This window comes from Colletotrichum phormii (assembly GCF_030913505.1).
Source record: "Colletotrichum phormii strain CBS 102054 chromosome Unknown BDP81scaffold_3, whole genome shotgun sequence".
Lineage (NCBI taxonomy): Eukaryota > Fungi > Ascomycota > Sordariomycetes > Glomerellales > Glomerellaceae > Colletotrichum > Colletotrichum phormii.
Genome location: NW_026851445.1, coordinates 2,437,002 through 2,454,706, shown reverse-complemented (window position 1 = coordinate 2,454,706; position 17,705 = coordinate 2,437,002). Strand labels below are relative to the sequence as shown.

At 48.8% G+C, this 17,705-nt stretch overlaps 3 protein-coding genes across 3 annotated transcripts; 1 reads left to right on the top strand and 2 right to left on the bottom strand.

Moving 5' to 3' along the window:
• Positions 1–179: 179 nt before the first annotated feature.
• Positions 180–1,500, bottom strand: BDP81DRAFT_419046 (uncharacterized protein). Its single transcript, XM_060589737.1, has 2 exons — positions 1,075–1,500; positions 180–1,010 (listed from the first exon to the last, which is right to left on the bottom strand). The coding sequence occupies exon 2, from the start codon at positions 1,001–1,003 to the stop codon at positions 422–424; it is 582 nt and encodes a 193-aa protein (XP_060450085.1). The 5' UTR covers positions 1,004–1,010; positions 1,075–1,500; the 3' UTR covers positions 180–421.
• Positions 1,501–12,392: 10,892 nt separating this feature from the next.
• On the top strand, positions 12,393–12,893 carry BDP81DRAFT_267825 (beta-lactamase-like protein; the record flags this gene model as incomplete). Its single annotated transcript, XM_060582904.1, has 1 exon — positions 12,393–12,893. A coding segment is annotated over one exon (501 nt), but the record flags the coding sequence as incomplete, so codon positions are not given.
• A 392-nt stretch (positions 12,894–13,285) lies between these two features.
• Positions 13,286–15,391, bottom strand: BDP81DRAFT_419037 (uncharacterized protein). Its single transcript, XM_060589736.1, has one exon. The coding sequence runs from the start codon at positions 15,304–15,306 to the stop codon at positions 13,429–13,431; it is 1,878 nt and encodes a 625-aa protein (XP_060450083.1). The 5' UTR covers positions 15,307–15,391; the 3' UTR covers positions 13,286–13,428.
• Between the last annotated feature and the right edge of the window lie 2,314 nt (positions 15,392–17,705).

Here is a 17,705-nt window from a genome sequence, read left to right as displayed (position 1 = left end):
GTCTTGGCGACGTAGTTGAATGAACGTCAATGCACATTGAAAGCCGGGGTGAGAGTAAAGTCTTCCGTGAAGCAGCAACTCGGTATCTGGTTCATAAAACCAATTGATTATCAACATTAGAAGAGGCACTAGTTAAGGTTGCGCATATGGATCGTGATACAAGTTTCTCATCTTTTTGAGTCGCTCTATCTCGTCGCTTTGATGCGCTGTAATGGGGCATTGAGCTGCAGGATACCCAGGTAGAGACTAGAGAAATAGCATTCGCCATATCCCGAGTAAATTGCGTCGTCGCTGGGCCCGGGGACTTCTAGAAGATTATCGCCGTGGCTCCGGCATTTCTAGACCACTGATCGCACCAAAGGGGAATCTGTATGGTGGGCGCGAGCTAAGCGTGGAATCATGGGACGCCTTAACTAGCCGCTTAACTTCTAATTTCTGTCCAATGCCTTTTGATGCTTGCCTTTTCTTCTGTGGTTAATTGGATCCCAAACCAATCCTCCAGGGCCTTGACCCTATCGCTCTCATGCTGGCAGTCTTTAACGATACGGGTCTTCCCTCCCAGCTTCTCCTTCAAAACGGAGCCTACCAACATCCTCTTTCCGATAATCTCTTCATCACCTTCCGCCCAATCTTCAAGATTTGCTCTCTTTCCGAGAAACTTGACAACTGATAGGCGAAATTTTGGGAAAGAATCGTGTGACGTGCTTGTATACCAGTTCACGACTTTGAAGTCTGCTTCCAAAAACTCCCCCTCGGAGAAGGCGTAAAAAGAGTTCAGCTCCTTTGCTAGTCCATTTCGGTACTGGTAGATCCAGAGTTTCGAAGCTTCTGTCCGAAAGACTTGGTTCGCGATATGGTCCTGCACCAGGCGGACCTCTTGAGTACCAAGATTTTGCAATGCCTGATCATGTGTCAAGGGAATTGGCTTGGTAGCGCCGTCGCCTCCAAATGCCACATCGATCATGTAATGCATTTTGTCTGGGAAGCCTACAAGGCTGACCATGTGTGTCCTGATGATCATTAGCTGATAGCCTAGGGATTGGATGATACACCGGACGGGATACATTTACTTACCAGCCGCGATTCGGAGTAGAGCAAAGACAAATTTTCGTAAGGAATGGTTGAGATGGTGTGTGCGTGGAGGGCGGTGAGATAAGCTAGATTACGAACCGGCTTGTTGCACTGCCGATACTTTGTGAGGAAACAGACAAGCCCTTCGAAGAGAGCTATCTGCTCTTGGTTGTAAGCTGATTTTGACAGTCCCGTCATCATCAGGTAGAGTCGCCGCGGAAATATGAAGGTCTTTGAAATTTGAGATGTTGCTCTGAAGTTTTATGTCGCTACGTTGGGTTACAGTGCTCGAACTTGATATGCATCGGAACAATCAAGGATTGTTGAGTCACACAAATTCTTCACCGGCAATCGTCCCGGTGCAACCCGAAAGTATGCCAACACTAGTCCAAGATTGATCCGGAGACTGATTGACGAGTTATGAATGATTTGAATCGGCTCCCTATCGAGTCGAACTGGATTATCAATTGCTGCTGAGCATAATTAACATCGTTTGTGGAGGACAGAGACCATAAACCGGTTCCTTAGTGGATAATATGATGGGAATTGATATACCGGCGTCGCAAATTGATACACCGGCGTCGACCTTACACCGGCGTCGCTGTTCGACCTTTTGATTGGCTCAAAAAAATATTGTTAGTGCAATCAAATTCTGCCAGATACCCACAAAGTATCTCAACCCTTTTTGTTCCTTTGCTCCCTTTCCTCTAAGATTACATCATCAAGCCTCTAAGTCTGACTTATGCTATTTGCTTACAATGGCTTCTCTAACTGGAGTTAGAGATGTTCCACAAGGCCAATCTCAAAGCAATACCACTACTAATAAACCTCCCCCTATACGAGAGCGACTATTATTTAAGTACGGCCTCCCACCATTATCTAGCTAACCACCATCATCTCCCTTCTTAGAAAGCAGCCGCCCTAACGTTAGCCAATTCTATAGAGTTAGTGATCCTCAAGGGCAGCGCGACCTTATCACCAAGCTCCCAGCCAACATACTATAAGACACGCGACCTCTTACATACGATTATCCTAATATAGAGCCTACGCTATATCTTACTCATTATTTGCCTAAAGGAATAATAAAAACCCAGCGGACTACTCTCCCACGACTTTCTCCAGAGCATAGCCCCTCTTCTCCTAACGAACAGTCCCAGTAACCTTCCCATCCTACAACAGAGCAGTTCAATAGTGCTCTTTAGCTTGTTCTACAGGTTATTAGGACTAATCAACAGCTAACAACGGCACTCCTCCGACAACAAGAGTATGTCCATCAATAGCAAGAAACATAGGGTCCCTAAGTCAACCCACCACCCTATTCACCCCCACGGCAATCCTCCCCTCAAAGCGAAGCATCTTTCCAAACTGCAGCCTCCTACCACACTCTAAGCAACCGATCCTCCTCTCCTCCTATAACCGAAATCCCAAACCCACCGATTCCTGGCGATCCAGAGCAAACCTATAATGCCCTCTTCGACCGAGTTAATACCTTTACAAGAGCTAATGGATTTGGCATTATAAAGCGGAATAGGTATAAAGCTCGAGGCCGAATCATTCGATACACCTTCCAGTATGATCGGTTTAGCGAGCCTGGGCCTACATAAGGTGCTGGTATTCGATAGCGCAAGTCTCGTAAATACGGTTATAAATGGCAAGTTATTGCCGAGGCTCAAGAGGAGGGCCAGTGGCTCTTACGTTATCACCTAGACCCCCAGTATAGTCAGCATAATCATGGCCCTAGCCTTAAAGCTACTACATACCCTTTACATCGCAGGCTTACCTAGCTACTTTAGGATGCTATTAAAACTACAAGCCGACGAGTTAGGATTCGGGCTCGCGATGTGCGTGCTGTTGTCCAGGAGTAGTTCCCAGAGTCCTCATTCACCCAGCGAGATATCTATAACGCTAGGGCTCGTATAAATCGAGAGAAACTGGCGGAATATTTGCCAATTGCAGCATTAATCAAGCTGTTTGATGAGCAAGACATCCTATACGTGGTGAAATGGGCAGACGCCGAGCCAAACCGCCTTATTGGCCTTGTCTGGACCTTTCCCTACTGTCTCCAAATGTGGAAGCGATTCCCTGAGGTGATTAGCTTTGACAACACCTACAACACCAATCGCTTTAAGCTCCCTCTCTTCCAAGCTACTGGGCAGACCTGCCTTGGATTTATTTATAACGCTGCGTTTGGCCTTATCGACAACGAGAGACTAGAGGGTTTCCAGTTTCTCTCAGCAGGGATCCGCCAACTCATGGACCAACACTCAGTCCGTTACCCCACTGTTATTATTACAGACTACGACAAGCAGATGAAGGCTGCACTGAATGAGCAGTTCCCAGACGTGCAGCAACAACTCTGCATCCACCACATCAATTCTAACGTTATGCTCAGGGCTAAGCAGAAGTGGGTTAAGGACCGCAGCTGTAGCAGTAACAGCAGTGGGTCTGATGACGAGGGATATCAGCTACCAATACAAGCAATGGCCACGCTAAGTGATGAGGATGAGGCCTATATCAACACATCTATTGATAAGCCCCCCCCTCATACGTATCGTGGGGTCCTTATGATGTGGAAGCTTGTTGTTTTTGCTGAGACTGAGCACGCTTTTGAGAGAGCCTGGACCAAGCTCTGTAAAGAGTTTAACGACCAACGCCCAATCCTCCAGTACCTCCACATAACATACCTACCTGTTGGAATAGGCCTACATTAGGCAGCAGGAGGTTGCTGCCGCGGTCCGTTCCAGCCACGGTGGTCCGTGTGGCTCAGCCACACGAGGGTGGTATACCCCAGACTTCCTGCCGCCGCTGGCACCTGGTTAGACTTCCAAAAAAAGAACAACAAGAACAAGCAATATCACCACTACAGTCGGTGATCGTTGCTACCCACGATACTCGAGTATTTTCCTTTTCCACCTGTGAATCCAACACTACCTTTAAGAGCACAGTGGGCCCGCTGCTCTATCCGAAAATACCAGAACTTTGGTGTTCGCGTCACCTCTGGCACTAAGTCAAGTAATAACAACATTAAGAGTTATCTCTTAAATGATCTTAGTCACCTATATCGACTTGTTGATGTTATGTAGGACATGATTGGTGACCAGGAGATACGCTTCAGGCAAGCTTATGCTAAGGATGAAGTACTTACAAGCCGGGAGTATATAGGTACTCGCTTTGAGTACCTAGGCGAACTTCGAACGATGCTTTCCTCGAAGTGTCTTGCATTAATTGGGAAGCAATACCGGCTGGCAAAGAAGGCAATGCCGTCTGGCACGAGGCCATTCCCAGCCCCCCTTGGAGACTGTGGTCCAGACTGCACTGTTTCAATTGAGCTAAGTATCCCATGCTGCCATAAGATCTACTCCCAAAAGTTAAATTCAGCTACTTTCAGTAAATGGGAGGTACACCCTCGGTGGCGTCTTCGAGAGACGTCTTCCTCAGATCCATACCGCCGGATCCTTGACCCTAAGATTGCTGCATCCCTCCGCGGCAGGCCAAAGAACACAGTGCAGCCTGTCCCATCACAACTAGCCTTACCTGCAGAGGGCCAGTCAGCCAGACAAGCCCGCACTACCTACAGCAGCCAAGGCGCAAGTAGTAAGAAGCGAGGCCGCCCACCTGGGAGCAAGAATAAGTCGACGCTAGCTGGGCTTACACAAGAGACAAGTCAGCCAATTCAAAGCCAGATATCAAGCTCATCCTAGCGACAAACAAGGAGCCAGTCTAGTGTTCTTGGTAAGGGGAGGACAACAGGGAATCATGCAAGTGGACGACCGATGCAGCCTAGTGTTAGGAGGAAACGGAGTCAGTGGGAAATGGTCTGTAGTGACGATGAATCTTTGCAACCACGTCGTAAAAGGTAGTTAGGTAATAGGCCTTTCGAGGGGTTATATAGTCCCTATTTGAGATTTACAAACCTGGGGTATAAGTAGGCTGTAATACGTACTTTTAGAAATCTCAAATCCGAGCTTAGGTTAGAGAAGAGGGCAGGAATAGCCATGTTAGTGCAGTCACCCTCACCGCCTTTATGGGGAGGTATTGTTTTTTTGAGCCAATCAAAAGGTCGAACAGCGACGCCGGTGTAAGGTCGACGCCGGTGTATCAATTTGCGACGCCGGTATATCAATTCCCAATATGATATTATCGCCTGTATGGAGTGTTACGGCCAGCTAGTCGTAGGGGTATGTTTGCAGAAGTTGAGGCTGCGGAACTGGTAACAGTAATCGTAGTCGAGGATAGCTTCAGGGAAGCTATGTCTGTCAATCGTAGGATAAGGTAAGGCTTCGGTGGTCAATCGTAGTCTTGTCAAGGTGATAGCTGAAAGCGGATGTTAATCCTGATACGAAGTTAATTGCTGAAGAGCTATGGAAAGTCTGTCCTAGAGTCCGGCTCGAGTCCACCCTATATACAAGTCCTGGTCCTGAACATATCCCTTGTCAATGATCAGTTCCTCTGATCGGGTGAGCGCTCATTGTTTGGCATGATGATGATGGCCCCACCATGGCCGCTCTTGTCTTATCTTATCATCACGTGACTTGTACCATAGTTCTTCCGTTCCGTGAGAGGGTGCCTAGTGTCCCTTGTCTCCTGCAGCACAACTTCTGAACACATACCTCGAAAGGTACCCACTGTTAGTAATTGCTAAGGTTATAGAGGGCTACGGCCCACTGCACTATCATCTCTCAACATCAGCCCATACGAGCTGAATTCCACGACCATGGCGGTCTCCCTAGATATAGGGCCATCGATCACGGTTCACGGGGACGCCGGTATATCTCGGCGGTCGGGACGAGTCCGGAAGCCGACTATAAAGGTCAGAGTGGTTGAGCAGGTTAACCACCAGGACAATTCTGAGCTCAAAGACGAGATCAATAAGCTTTCGAATCTGGTCCAGGACCTCCTACGTCGGGACGCCGAGAGGGAACAGTTTTTGAAAGACTGTTTAACGAAGATCGAATACTTGGAGAGAGAGCTTTAGGAGGAGAAACAGCGTTCAAACCGGCATTAATGTAGTCTAGCAAGGTCTATGCACGCTATTGGCACAGGGCCTAGCAAGACTGACCTAAGTTCCCAGGGGCATCCCTCGCACATAACCCAGAACCAGCCGCCCCCAGTCCGTTCATACGCGGCGGCGGCGAGCCAGCCACTATCTAGAAGACAGGATGAACCAACGCCAGCCAAACAAGCCACAAAACAAGCTACAAACCGGGCGGCCTTAAAGGATCTACGCATCTTCGCGCATCTATCACCTAAAAACCCGCTTCGGAACGAGAAAGCTTACGACATATACATCTTCGTTCGGGAAAGGCTAAGTCCCTAAGCCCGAGAAGCCCTCAAGGGGATCGACCATATCAAGACAGGATTAGCACTCCTACCTTCGTCAATAGAAGGTGCAAAAGTCCTACTAGAGAACAGAGAACAGATCGCTGCCCTTCTCCAAGCGCAAGCGATCGAGCAACGCGATACCTGGATCCGAGCCTATATCACAAACGTCCCTTACACCAGGCATTATCTGGTAACCAACACTGAGCTGGAAATCACGACCGAGGAGCTCCTTAAAGAGATCCAGGTCTCGACAAAACTCAAGCCTAAAAAAGCACACTTCTCTAGGAAGGACGAAGTCGAAAGGCTAGGCACGGTGACTGCCTAGTTCAAGGCGGAAGCCATAAGGCAACTACCAAGACGCCTCCATTTGATAGGGGCCAGCGTTTCCATAAACCTACAGTTCCCGAAGGAGAAGAGGTCTCCTCAATATCTCCGCTACGGCGGTTTTCACAACGAACGAACGTACACCAGAAGGAAGAGATGCCTCAAGTACAGCTCTCCTTCCCACACAACTGATCAACACCGGGCACCCTACGGCGGCACTAAGGGTCACGATGGCTACAACTGCCCCTTTAAATGCCCGTCATGTAACGGGCCTCACGCCGCCTTCGATGCGACTTGCCCTATCCAACCCAAAGTGGTGAAGGGGGTAGTCTAGAGGAGGGATAAGGCTTAGCTACGGGCCATCCGAGCTGAGGGAGAAAGATTATAGAGAAATGCGACCCAGTAGTCGCATCGATATTCCCGTAAAGAAGAATAAGCGATGGACTATACCCCGGCGAATAAGACACAAAAGAAGAATATAGCCCTCTAAAACCCTATAAATCATATAAGCAAATATAGGCAGGCGGGCATCCGCCTACAAAATAGCACTAAACCTAGCTTACGTAGCCCAGATTAATATTCTCCTAATACAAGAGCCGTCTATCCGTTCGGAAGAGAGGAGGCTCACAAGACACCACCTAGGTTTTAAGACTTTTACCCTAGTAGATAACTAGACCGAAGACCGTCCTAGGGTACTTACCTACCTCCGCAGAGGAACTAGGGTACGAAGCGTATAAATACGGCCTTTACCCGATCTATCTATAGACCTGCTCTTCTTACGACTCCTCTCAGGAACGAAGGAGGTCCTTACAGTTATCAACGTATATAACGCCCTTCGTAGCTCTCTGCGATCTGGCCAGGCTCTCAGGAACATCCTAGGGGCCTGGCAACCCAAACCTGAGGATCGAGTACTGATTGCGGGGGATTTTAACTTACACCATTAGACGTAGCAGCCCGAGGCCACGAGTTCCCCGGACGCTGAAAACCTAGTAGAATGGGCAGAAGCCGCTAGCCTTGTCCTAATGTCACCTATAGGTGAACCCACGCACAAAGGCGGCAACACCCTAGATTTATGCTGGGCGTCCAGCAACCTCCATAGGGCTTCCACCAGCATAGAAACGTCACTACACACGACATCAGACCACGAATCTCTACTTACCCGGGTCCCCTTGGCCCTGATCGATTCACCCAGCCAGACGCCGGGAAGGTTTCGGCTCGATACGATGGACGAGGAGCTTTTCCTCGGCATCATTAAACGCAACTTACAACCCATGCGCCGCACTATAAGTAACATCCAAGACCCATAGTCTTTAGATCTCCTAGCATAATAGCTTACGGACTGTCTTATTAAAGCACTCACGGCTTCCACAAAGCGCACGCTCGGGAAAGGTATAGGGAGACTATACTGGAGCGAGAGCTGCATACGTAAACACCGAGCCTATGCGAGTAAGCGAGCGATATTAGTAAGACTCCGCGCAGCCGGAGTGAACTGCTAATGGGAAGAAAAGGAGGTCAAAGTTCTAAAACAGGACTTCCTCTACGAATTTAAACGCTCCAAGGATGCCTTTTGGAAAGATAAGATCTTCTCAGCCTCCTCAAGCAAAGACATATTTGAAATGGTCGGTTAGTATAAAGCCACAAGATCCTTTCAGACCCCGCTACTCCGAGATGTAGACAACCAAGACACGCTTGTCTCACAACCAAAAGAGAAGCGCGACTTATTTACCCGCGTCCTCCTTAGAAACGCTGCAATCTCTGAGGACATACTAACAGAAAGCCCAGTCCTACAAAGGCAAGCTACGCTTCCTTTCCCGCAGGTTACGAAGGACGAGGTACGGTCTTCGGTTCTCACCGCGGGAAACACGACTCCTGGGACCGACGGAATCACTACGACTACTTTAAAAATAGCATGGCCAGTTATCGAGGATATTATCCTCTCACTTTATAGCGGGTATATACGCGAGGGTTAGTATCCTACTTGTTTTAAAGAAGTAACTCTCGTGATCCTAGCAAAACCGGGAAAAAGAGATAAGACACTCCCGCGCTCCTATAGGCCAATTGCACTCTTGGCCGTCCTCGGAAAAAGCTTGGAGAGACTCATCGCTAGACGACTTACCTAGATCGTAGTTAAACATCGTGTTCTGCACGATCAACAGTTTAGAGCACTCCCTCTTCGCTCTTACAGCGACCTCATCGCAGCGGCCATCTACGATATCGAGTACGCCTGGCAAAGAGGCCTGGTTACCTCTATACTTACGCTCGATATAAAAGGGGCTTTCGACGCCGTGCTCCCAGGACGACTAGTCCGACGCCTCTACGAACAAGGATGGCCGGAGAACCTCGTACACTGGGTCTCAAGTTTTATTACCGGAAGGAGAGCAAGAATAAGGCTTAATGGGGAGGTAGGAGACGTCTTCGGTCTCGAATACGGACTACCATAAGGCTCACCCGTGTCTCCCATTCTATTCATGCTCTATATTAAACCTCTTTTTAAGCTAGGCATAGCTCGCCTAGGAAGGAAGCGATCTCGTTTCGGCTACGCCGATAACGTTGCTATCTTAGCAAGCTTAATATTACTAAAGAATAACTATGACATCCTAACCAAGGAATGGAAAGAAACCTTAGGATGGGGCGCGACGGAAGGAATCACTTTTGACCTCGATAAGTCCGAACTGATCCACTTCATTAAGAAACGAAAAGACGGAAACCCATTAATTACAGTAGGTTTACCGGATAGGAGGTATTATACAGTTTAGGCTATCAAAGAAGGCTCTTCTCTACGCTAGCTCGGCGTTTACTTCGACCGTAAACTTACATTCAAGAATCACGTAAAAAACCTCTCTACAAAAGCATACTAAGTAGTTAATGGACTACGGGGACTAAGGAACACTATCTAGGGCGCGCCTACGTACTTACTTCGTCGAGCGATCACCTCTTGTATATTACCCACTCAGTACTATGTATCTGAAGTATGGTGGCCCGGCAAGAGCCGGATAAAGAATGGACGTACTATTTTAAACGGGGTTGGTAGTCTGCTATACTAACTGGACGCGACGTAAACCAAAGCCATCAGAGCGATGGTCCCCGTATATAGAACGACGCCTATACCGATCCTATAGCGCGAGGCGGCTCTACCCCCAGCAGAGGTGATACTGGACGCGAAGCTCCACATAGCGTCCACCAGAATCCATCGTCTGGACGAGCGACACCCTCTCCGAACGAGACTCAGGGACAAATCAGGACCAGACTCACGGCTACGACGAATGGCAAGCCTCGTAAGCAAAAACACCGAATACATCGATCCGTTAAAACTCCCCCCTTTGGGAGCAACTAGCGGACTGGCAGACAGCCCTCGCCAGGGTCGGCTACGAACCTAATAAGACCAAAGAAGAACAGGCCCTCTCCTTTGCAGGCAGGATGGCAACTTTCTCCAAGCGGGACATTATTATCTACACTAACGGGTCCCAGATGTCGGACGGCAGCAGCACCTCCGCCGGAGCAGGCTGGGTAGGGTACCAAGCTACACGGCAGATCTTCCGCAGATCCGAACCACTCGGCTCCCAAACTGAGGTGTATGACGCGGAGGCACATACTGCGTATCACGGCCTGATGGAAGCCACCCGGGCTCCTACGGCTCGTATGGCAGATAACGTCCACATCTGCCTCGATAACCTCGCAGTCGCGGCTAGACTATACTCCCAGAGCACAGGAAGCAGCCAGGCTAGATTTAGGGCCTTCAATAGGCTCTCTTCCTCCTGGACTCGGAGACAAAGAGAGAGCTGGACAACCCCCGGCAGGGTTTATGTTTGGTGGTGCCCTGGGCACACGGGAGTACCAGGAAATGAAGAAGCGGATGCTCTAGCCAAGGAAGCCTGCAAACTAATCCCAAAATCACAACCACAGCCCTCATTAGCGCACCTAGAAAGGCAAGCTAAAGCAGCTGCCTTCCAAGCCTTTGCCAGAAAATGGCTGTCCCAATGCCCTCGGCAATATGCCGACCTCGAGATAATTCCTCACCCCAAGCCGCCCGAACTCCGCCTCCCTCGGCACTTACTAGGAAGGCTATACGCAGCAAGATCCCATCATAGAGACTTTATAGCATACCACGAGAGATTCGCTCATCAAGATGCGTTGCTCAACTGCAGCTGTGGGAAACCCAAGACACCAGTCCATTTCTACTTCTGCAAGCGTGGACGCAAGGCTACACCGCGCTACCTCCGCCAACGTATGGCTAAAGCAAGCATTGATTTCTTGTTAGGTTCTGCTAAGGGAGCCTCTCTTCTATGCGAATGGATAGAGGAGACTAATTTCTTTTCCGAAATTTGCCCGAGTCATTGAATAGGAACGTTAGGTGAAGACGGTAGCCTGTAATATAGTTTAGATTAGTATAGACCATGTCGGCATTGTGCCCGGCACGTCCTTTTGTTACCAGACGTTAAATACATCATCATCATCATCACTTGTCTCCTGCATTTTTGAACAGGAACGTTAGGTGAAGACGGTAGCCTGTAACATAGTTTAGATTAGCATAGACCATGTCGGCATAGCTGTCAGAGCCCTCCCGGATAGGGGCTAGTTAGAGGTAGTAAGGAGTCCAAGCAACAAATGGGCAGCTCAGATATATATCCAGCGCAGGGAGTACACGTCGAGGGAGGAGCAGATTTCAGTAATTCATCATTCTACCCCTAACTGCAGTTGGCCTCTGAGAGCTTCCACCCTGCGTGAACAATCCCAACTTGACAATAGCGCCCGGCACGTCCTTTTGTTACCAGACGTTAAATACATCATCATCATCATCATCAGCATATATGGTGTGTTGTAACCGCCGCGAGCCTGCGGGGCAGGCCCTGTTCTTGGTCATGCATGTTGGGTCGTAACAGGTAATATAACCTTACTAGTCCTAAGGGGATAATTAGTAACCTTATTAGGGATTAAACGGCTTATTAAAGAGTATATATATCGTTAATATAAAAGATGGTAAAAACGGGAGGTAATATCCTAATATACTCAGCTAGGGCTTAGAGTTACCCTCGCTCGCCCCTTAGAACTAGCCCTATTACGGGCTATCCTTTATTATCTCCTAGCAGCCCGATTAGGCTATAGAGACTTTGAATAATACTATTAACGCTTTAATTATATAGAAGTACTACTTACTTACTCCTAGGGGGGGGAAAGGGGGTAGACTATTTTGTCTATTAACTATTAATAGACCCTAATAAGGAGGTGTTAGTGGCCTACCCTCCACCCTTCTAGCCCACTTAAGCCTATAGGACCTCTAGGATCTCTAGAGCGGCACCATAAGGGGTTAATTACTAATCCTATAAACCTCCAGGCCTTCCTCTATATAATGGACTTCTTTTAGAAGATCTGTTCGTAGTATTAAGGACTAGGTTTTAACCTAGGCCCTATAAACGAATCTAACCTCTTAGAGGGGTAGATAGTAACAACGGAACCAGGGAACCAGCGGGAACTAGGAACAGATAGAACACATAGCAGCCTATAGGCAAGACTTAGAGGACGATAGAAAGAGGCGTGTACTATAGAGTATATAGCTTGAGCCTGCGGCCCTCTACGCCATATACCCCTCGGGAGGTCGGGCGCAAGAACGGCAGCGCCTTTGCCGCCACGGCGTTAAATACAACAAGAACAACAACAACAACAACAACAACAACAATACTGGTGATGGCCTGATTGTCTTCGATGCTCTCAACAAAGCTGCTGAGGCCGAGGGCATCCTGATCCCCTCTCTCTCGACACTTGGATTCACTGCCAGCGACATCAAACATCTTGTCATTACTCATGAACATTTTGATCATTATGGAGGGGCCCGATGGCTCCAAGACAACTTTTATTTCTCCACATACGCCTCGGCTACGGCTTGGAAAACTCTATCGCAATTTCAGGACGGACCGATCAAGGACAAAACCATCTCGGATGGTGACCAACTGACGATCGGCAACGTTACGTTCAATTTCTTCGTGACACCGGGTCATACGCCGGGCACTGTGTCGACAATCTTTGAGGTATCTGATAACGGCGCAAAGCATATCGCTGGCTTCTATGGCGGTGTTGGCATTACAAGCAGTGCGTCAGCCAAAGACCGGCAAGTCGTGTCCTTGAACCGGTTCGCAGACCTGGCAAAGCAGGCGGGTGTGGATACACTCATTGCCAACCACCAGAACCAAGATCGTGCGCCCTATCACTTCGATCTCCTGGCTCACAGACCAGATGGTACTGAACACCCATTTGTGATAGGCACAGACGCCTTCGATCGATATCTGAAAGTGTCGCAGCGCCACACGTGGCGCTGCCGGTTATGCCGTACGATACCGCTTTCTACAAGCCGATTACCCGTCTTGTACGGTACATAGATATGACCCTCATACGGATCTTCCACTTAGAGGAATCAAGCCACTTTCTACTATACATGTCTTCCACTTGCTACCTCGCTTTGTGATAGAAAGTGAATAAACTGTGTGTGAGGATTAAGGCAGCTAGAGATGGGCAGTTCCTACAAACCTAGGGATAGCCCAACACAGAGAATCTCATTCACAGATTCATGAAATATCTTTACTCACACATCTCATACTCTCGATGTTTTTCCTGATTAGTTGTACTTGTATTGGTCTGTGTGCTCAAAAAAGTTAAGGTCCCTAATTATTCACGAGAACGTAAAATGACGAACGGAATTCGGATGAACCTCTTGGCATCTCATGCAGGCAAGCTTCCGCTGATGGACCAGTACACATTGTAATTGAAACCTTGAGCATCGTAGAAGGGACCAAGGTTTACACTCTTGCCACCTGCCGTCGCTGTAAAAGCCAATCCAGTAGTTCCTGTTCGCTTGACGGTAGCCAAGTTCAGCGCTGGAGTGGTAGAAAGTGTTTCACTTGCGTAATTTCCACTCAGAATTATAGGACCGTAGGCGAGTGCGGCGAGGGTGGGGTTATCGTTTGCAGGGATGACTTGCAGCTTCATGGGCAGCTTCACAACCACAGTATCGCCCGAGACCCAAGTTCGGTCGATGGACGCGTATGTTCCGGCGACACTGCTTATCGCTTGGCCATTCACGATCACTTGAGCTCCCGAAGTCCATGCTGGAATACGGACACGCATGATCCATTTGCCAGCACCAGTGACTTTCAGAGTCGTTGTGTCACCGCGGGGAAAGTCGGTTGTTTGGGTGACAGTGACGCTGCGCTGTGTCCATGTCAGAACTGAGGGAATGAACAGATTAACATAGAGCGCATAGTTGTCGTAAAAGTAGATGGAGTCCATGAGTTTCGTGTTTGTTTCCAATCCAGTTCCTTGGCAACACCAGAAGGAGTCATAGTCGGTACTCCAGGTTCCTCCACCCCAGGCTGGGCCGACGCCACGACGTCCACCGGGGTTCAAAGGAGTGAAGTACGTGATATGGCCATGACCATCAGATGGGTTTTGCTGGCCCAGCAAATGATTGAGTAAAGCACGCTCATAGAAATCAAAATAAGTTGTCGCGCTTGGGTTCGTCAACCAAAGCTCTCGCGTGAGCTTGAGCATGTTGTACGTGTTGCAAGCCTCACATGTGTCCTGATTCAAAAACCCAGCGATAGCATTAGGGAGCCTAAAGTGCTCTGCCTGGCTGTTACCGCCGATTGCGTACGAATGCGCGCTGACGGTGATGTTCCACGCGTTGCGAGCAATATCCTGGTATCGACTAGTCCCCGTCGCTTTGTACTCGCGTGAGGCACCGATCCACTTTGGAACCTGAGTGTTTGCGTGCAAGCCGTTGAGGCTGTCCTGGTTCGAAGCAAGAGGATCGAAAATGGCGGCATGGTCAAATCGCTGTGCGACAGTGAGCCATCTTTCATTCCCGGTTTGGTGGAAGATATCGGCCAAAACTTCATTCATTCCTCCAAACTCTGTAGCCATCATGGCTTGCATCTGGGCATACGTGAGCTTTTCCGTGCGAGAGTCGACCCAGGCCGCCATAGCGAGGAGTACGTCTCGCGCGTTGGTGTCACCGATGTGGCGCCAAATGTCGAGCAAGCCAGCCATGGTCTTGTGAATGGCATAGTAGGGAACGTTGCCGTTGCTGAGAGTGCGGTTTTCAACGGCGGTGATTTCGGACTCGGGAAAGCCAGAAAGATAGCCAGTGGTAAAGCCAACTTTGCTGTTGTTGGCTTGGCACTTCTTCAGTTCGGCAGCAAAGTAAGTGGCCCTACTTTTGCATTCGGCGTCGCGTAGCTGGGCGTAGCAAAATGCCCATGCGTTCAGAAAGTGGCCTTGGAAGTGAGTTCTGAATGGGAAATCCGGGGCATCCCATCCGCCATTTGTTGCCGCGTTGTTTGTGGACAACCCATGGTTATTGCGGAAGTTGTACAGCAAGCGCTCAACATCGACCCATTTAAGGTACGTCAGAGTGCGAGCCTGATTGTCGAAGAAGCGTCCACTGCTCAATGTGACCTGGCTCATGTCGAAGGCCCAAGCCGAGACACCCTTCTCTTGATTGACAGGAGGCATGGCTTGTGCGGTCACGTCCATGACGGACGATCCCACAACTATCGCTAAGGACGCTAGGCCTCGCAGGATTTCTGTCGTAAACCACATGATGGCGACGATTCGGGCCAAAACTCTGCACGGAAGTTTGGTAATTATTGAAAGTTCAATGAAGGCCCGGAGCTTTGAATGCCGACAACGCTTTGCCAATGTGAATCAGCCAAGAGGTGCCGATGAATGTTTTATAGTTATCATTTGCTAAGTAACATCGGATCAGCCCGCCGCCCTGGTACTTTCCCATTAGGAACAACAGCGTCCCTACACGAGGCAACCCTCGTGATACTGTATGCCCCACCACCAACTCGTTCAACGACTGGTGCGCATGATCGGTTGCGGAGGTGAGGTTACACTCATGAACTGGTTGTATTTTAATCGTAGGCTTATGCAGGCTGGCCCCTGGTTCGCCTTCCCCGCACGATAGAGTGGATGCTGGCAACAACTCGATTGGCGCGGTACTCTCAAGCTTTCCTCGTACTTGAGGATCTGCCAAGATTCTCAGCCTAGCAGGCGAGCCGCGAATGGGGAATAGAGTTAAAACCATTGTTCCTTTGTGACCACCACATCCTAGGCGCTGGAATCACAAAGTGCTAATGTAGCGCAGGCCGTCTTGAGGGCGCATCGTGTAACTTGTTGGCCGAAAGGAGATCTGCCCATTCCATCAAATTGCTGTGATTCACGGCTATTCGGTCGACTCACGGTGCCGGCATAGCCGATTCAGTGATGGGATGGATGCTTCAGACGAACGATAATTGGGACGCATGACCTTGGTATTTATTCTCGAGTTAGCCGCTTTGTGTCAAGCCTACTCGGCTGAGTACTTGAGGCGACTTCGTCCCCACAACCTCTAATCGGGCTGCTACGACCCTAGATCGGTCGGGAGAAAAGGTCTGGGTTGCAAGTCAAGCGTGTTAAAAAGGACATCTCTTTTGGGAGACTGGTGGTGCCCTACGTGGGCTGCATATCTCACCAAGGGCACGTGCAATTTCAAAGAGACCAGAGTGAACCCCTGACGGCGGGCACTTGTCAATATGATACTGACGAGCAGAAATTCGCCGAAGTCCTCACATACCGGCTGTACACTCGGATCATTCTTCCCCGCCAACCCCTCAACTTGATGCGTATCCAACGATATTAATGACTGAGACAACACACATGTTTGATTTACGACTTCTTCAATTCACTGTATCATGAATTGGTAATTCTTGCAAAGGCAAGTATGCCTACGCTCCCAAAGATTTGAGTCTTACCACACGCCGATGACTAGGTGGACATTGTAGGAGATGCTTTCGAAGAATAGTAAGCCCAAAAAGCTGCTTGGCAGAACAGCTCCTGTTGCTTGAAAGATGTATCAAAATACAAGATATGGAATGGAAGATGTATGTAGTACAATGTGGCATCCTTGATTCATCTGCGTAGAAGAACCAAAGAGGGTCTTATGCATAGATTAATGTAAATGATAAGCTCTCGTATCGTATTTAATCGCAAAAACGACGACGTTAATTGTGGGCAGCAATTAACGCTATATATACCCTAGGACATCTTCACCGTTGTCTTGCGATATTGGTTCTCTACCTTAGTAACTAACGTCGCGCCACATGCAGCGTGACGACAACTGGCAATATCGTAACCCCTAAATAGCAGTATGTGCTCGCAAAGATCCCATTGATTAGCCGTTAATGAACCAGAGCAAAGACTTGGATGAGTCAAGGTCGATCCCAATTCCAATTTGCGTCTCAGTGAGATGTCAATGAGATGGTCACACTGTGGCAACGCAAGAACCGCCGCACGCCATCATAACACTACTGCGCCTCCAACTCATCTGTTCATCTGATAACCCTATTTCTTGCTTACGAGTTGAAGCCCATAGGCTCTTAAATGATGTGCTTAATAAATTGCCTCCCATCAACGTAACTATTAGTGCACTTATAGACTGTAATGCAACCAGGTCTCAGCACCGCATTCCTTTAAGGGCGGTAAATTCACAGGATAAGACCCCAAGTAGGCTACGTCAATAGTCGCAATATGAGCTAGGATTCAATTTTGTGTGAGGGCTTGGCAAGTGACATCACGTCCTCCAAACTTTATCCACCTGTATTGGAAATACTTATTAGATTCTGCGCCAGCGGCCAACGTCTTCTTCAATGCCTCAAGAAATGCCGAAAAGATCTTTCATGGTGGTGGTCAAGCACTAGTTAAATGATGTAAACACGTCATTTCAGTAAAATAGCTCATGGATTTCACGCCCCAGTTATCGGCAAATGTCAGAAAGTCCACAAACAGAAGGAATTAGGGGAAGGCCCTCTGTTGGTATTCCTTTCACAGGGAATTTGGTTCGAACCGTAGGGTCCTGGGGATGACGAAGTATCAATATCTCTGTATTGATTGATTCTGCGTAAGGAGTAGAAAGGAGATTCCAACCGGAGGTTGGGTGGGTAATCGAGGTCTAAGTG

Bases quoted from the DNA above. Each gene is read 5' to 3' on its own strand.
- BDP81DRAFT_419037 (XM_060589736.1), bottom strand. From the start codon at position 15,306: ATGTGGTTTACGACAGAAATCCTGCGAGGCCTAGCGTCCTTAGCGATA.
- BDP81DRAFT_419046 (XM_060589737.1), bottom strand. From the start codon at position 1,003: ATGGTCAGCCTTGTAGGCTTCCCAGACAAAATGCATTACATGATCGAT.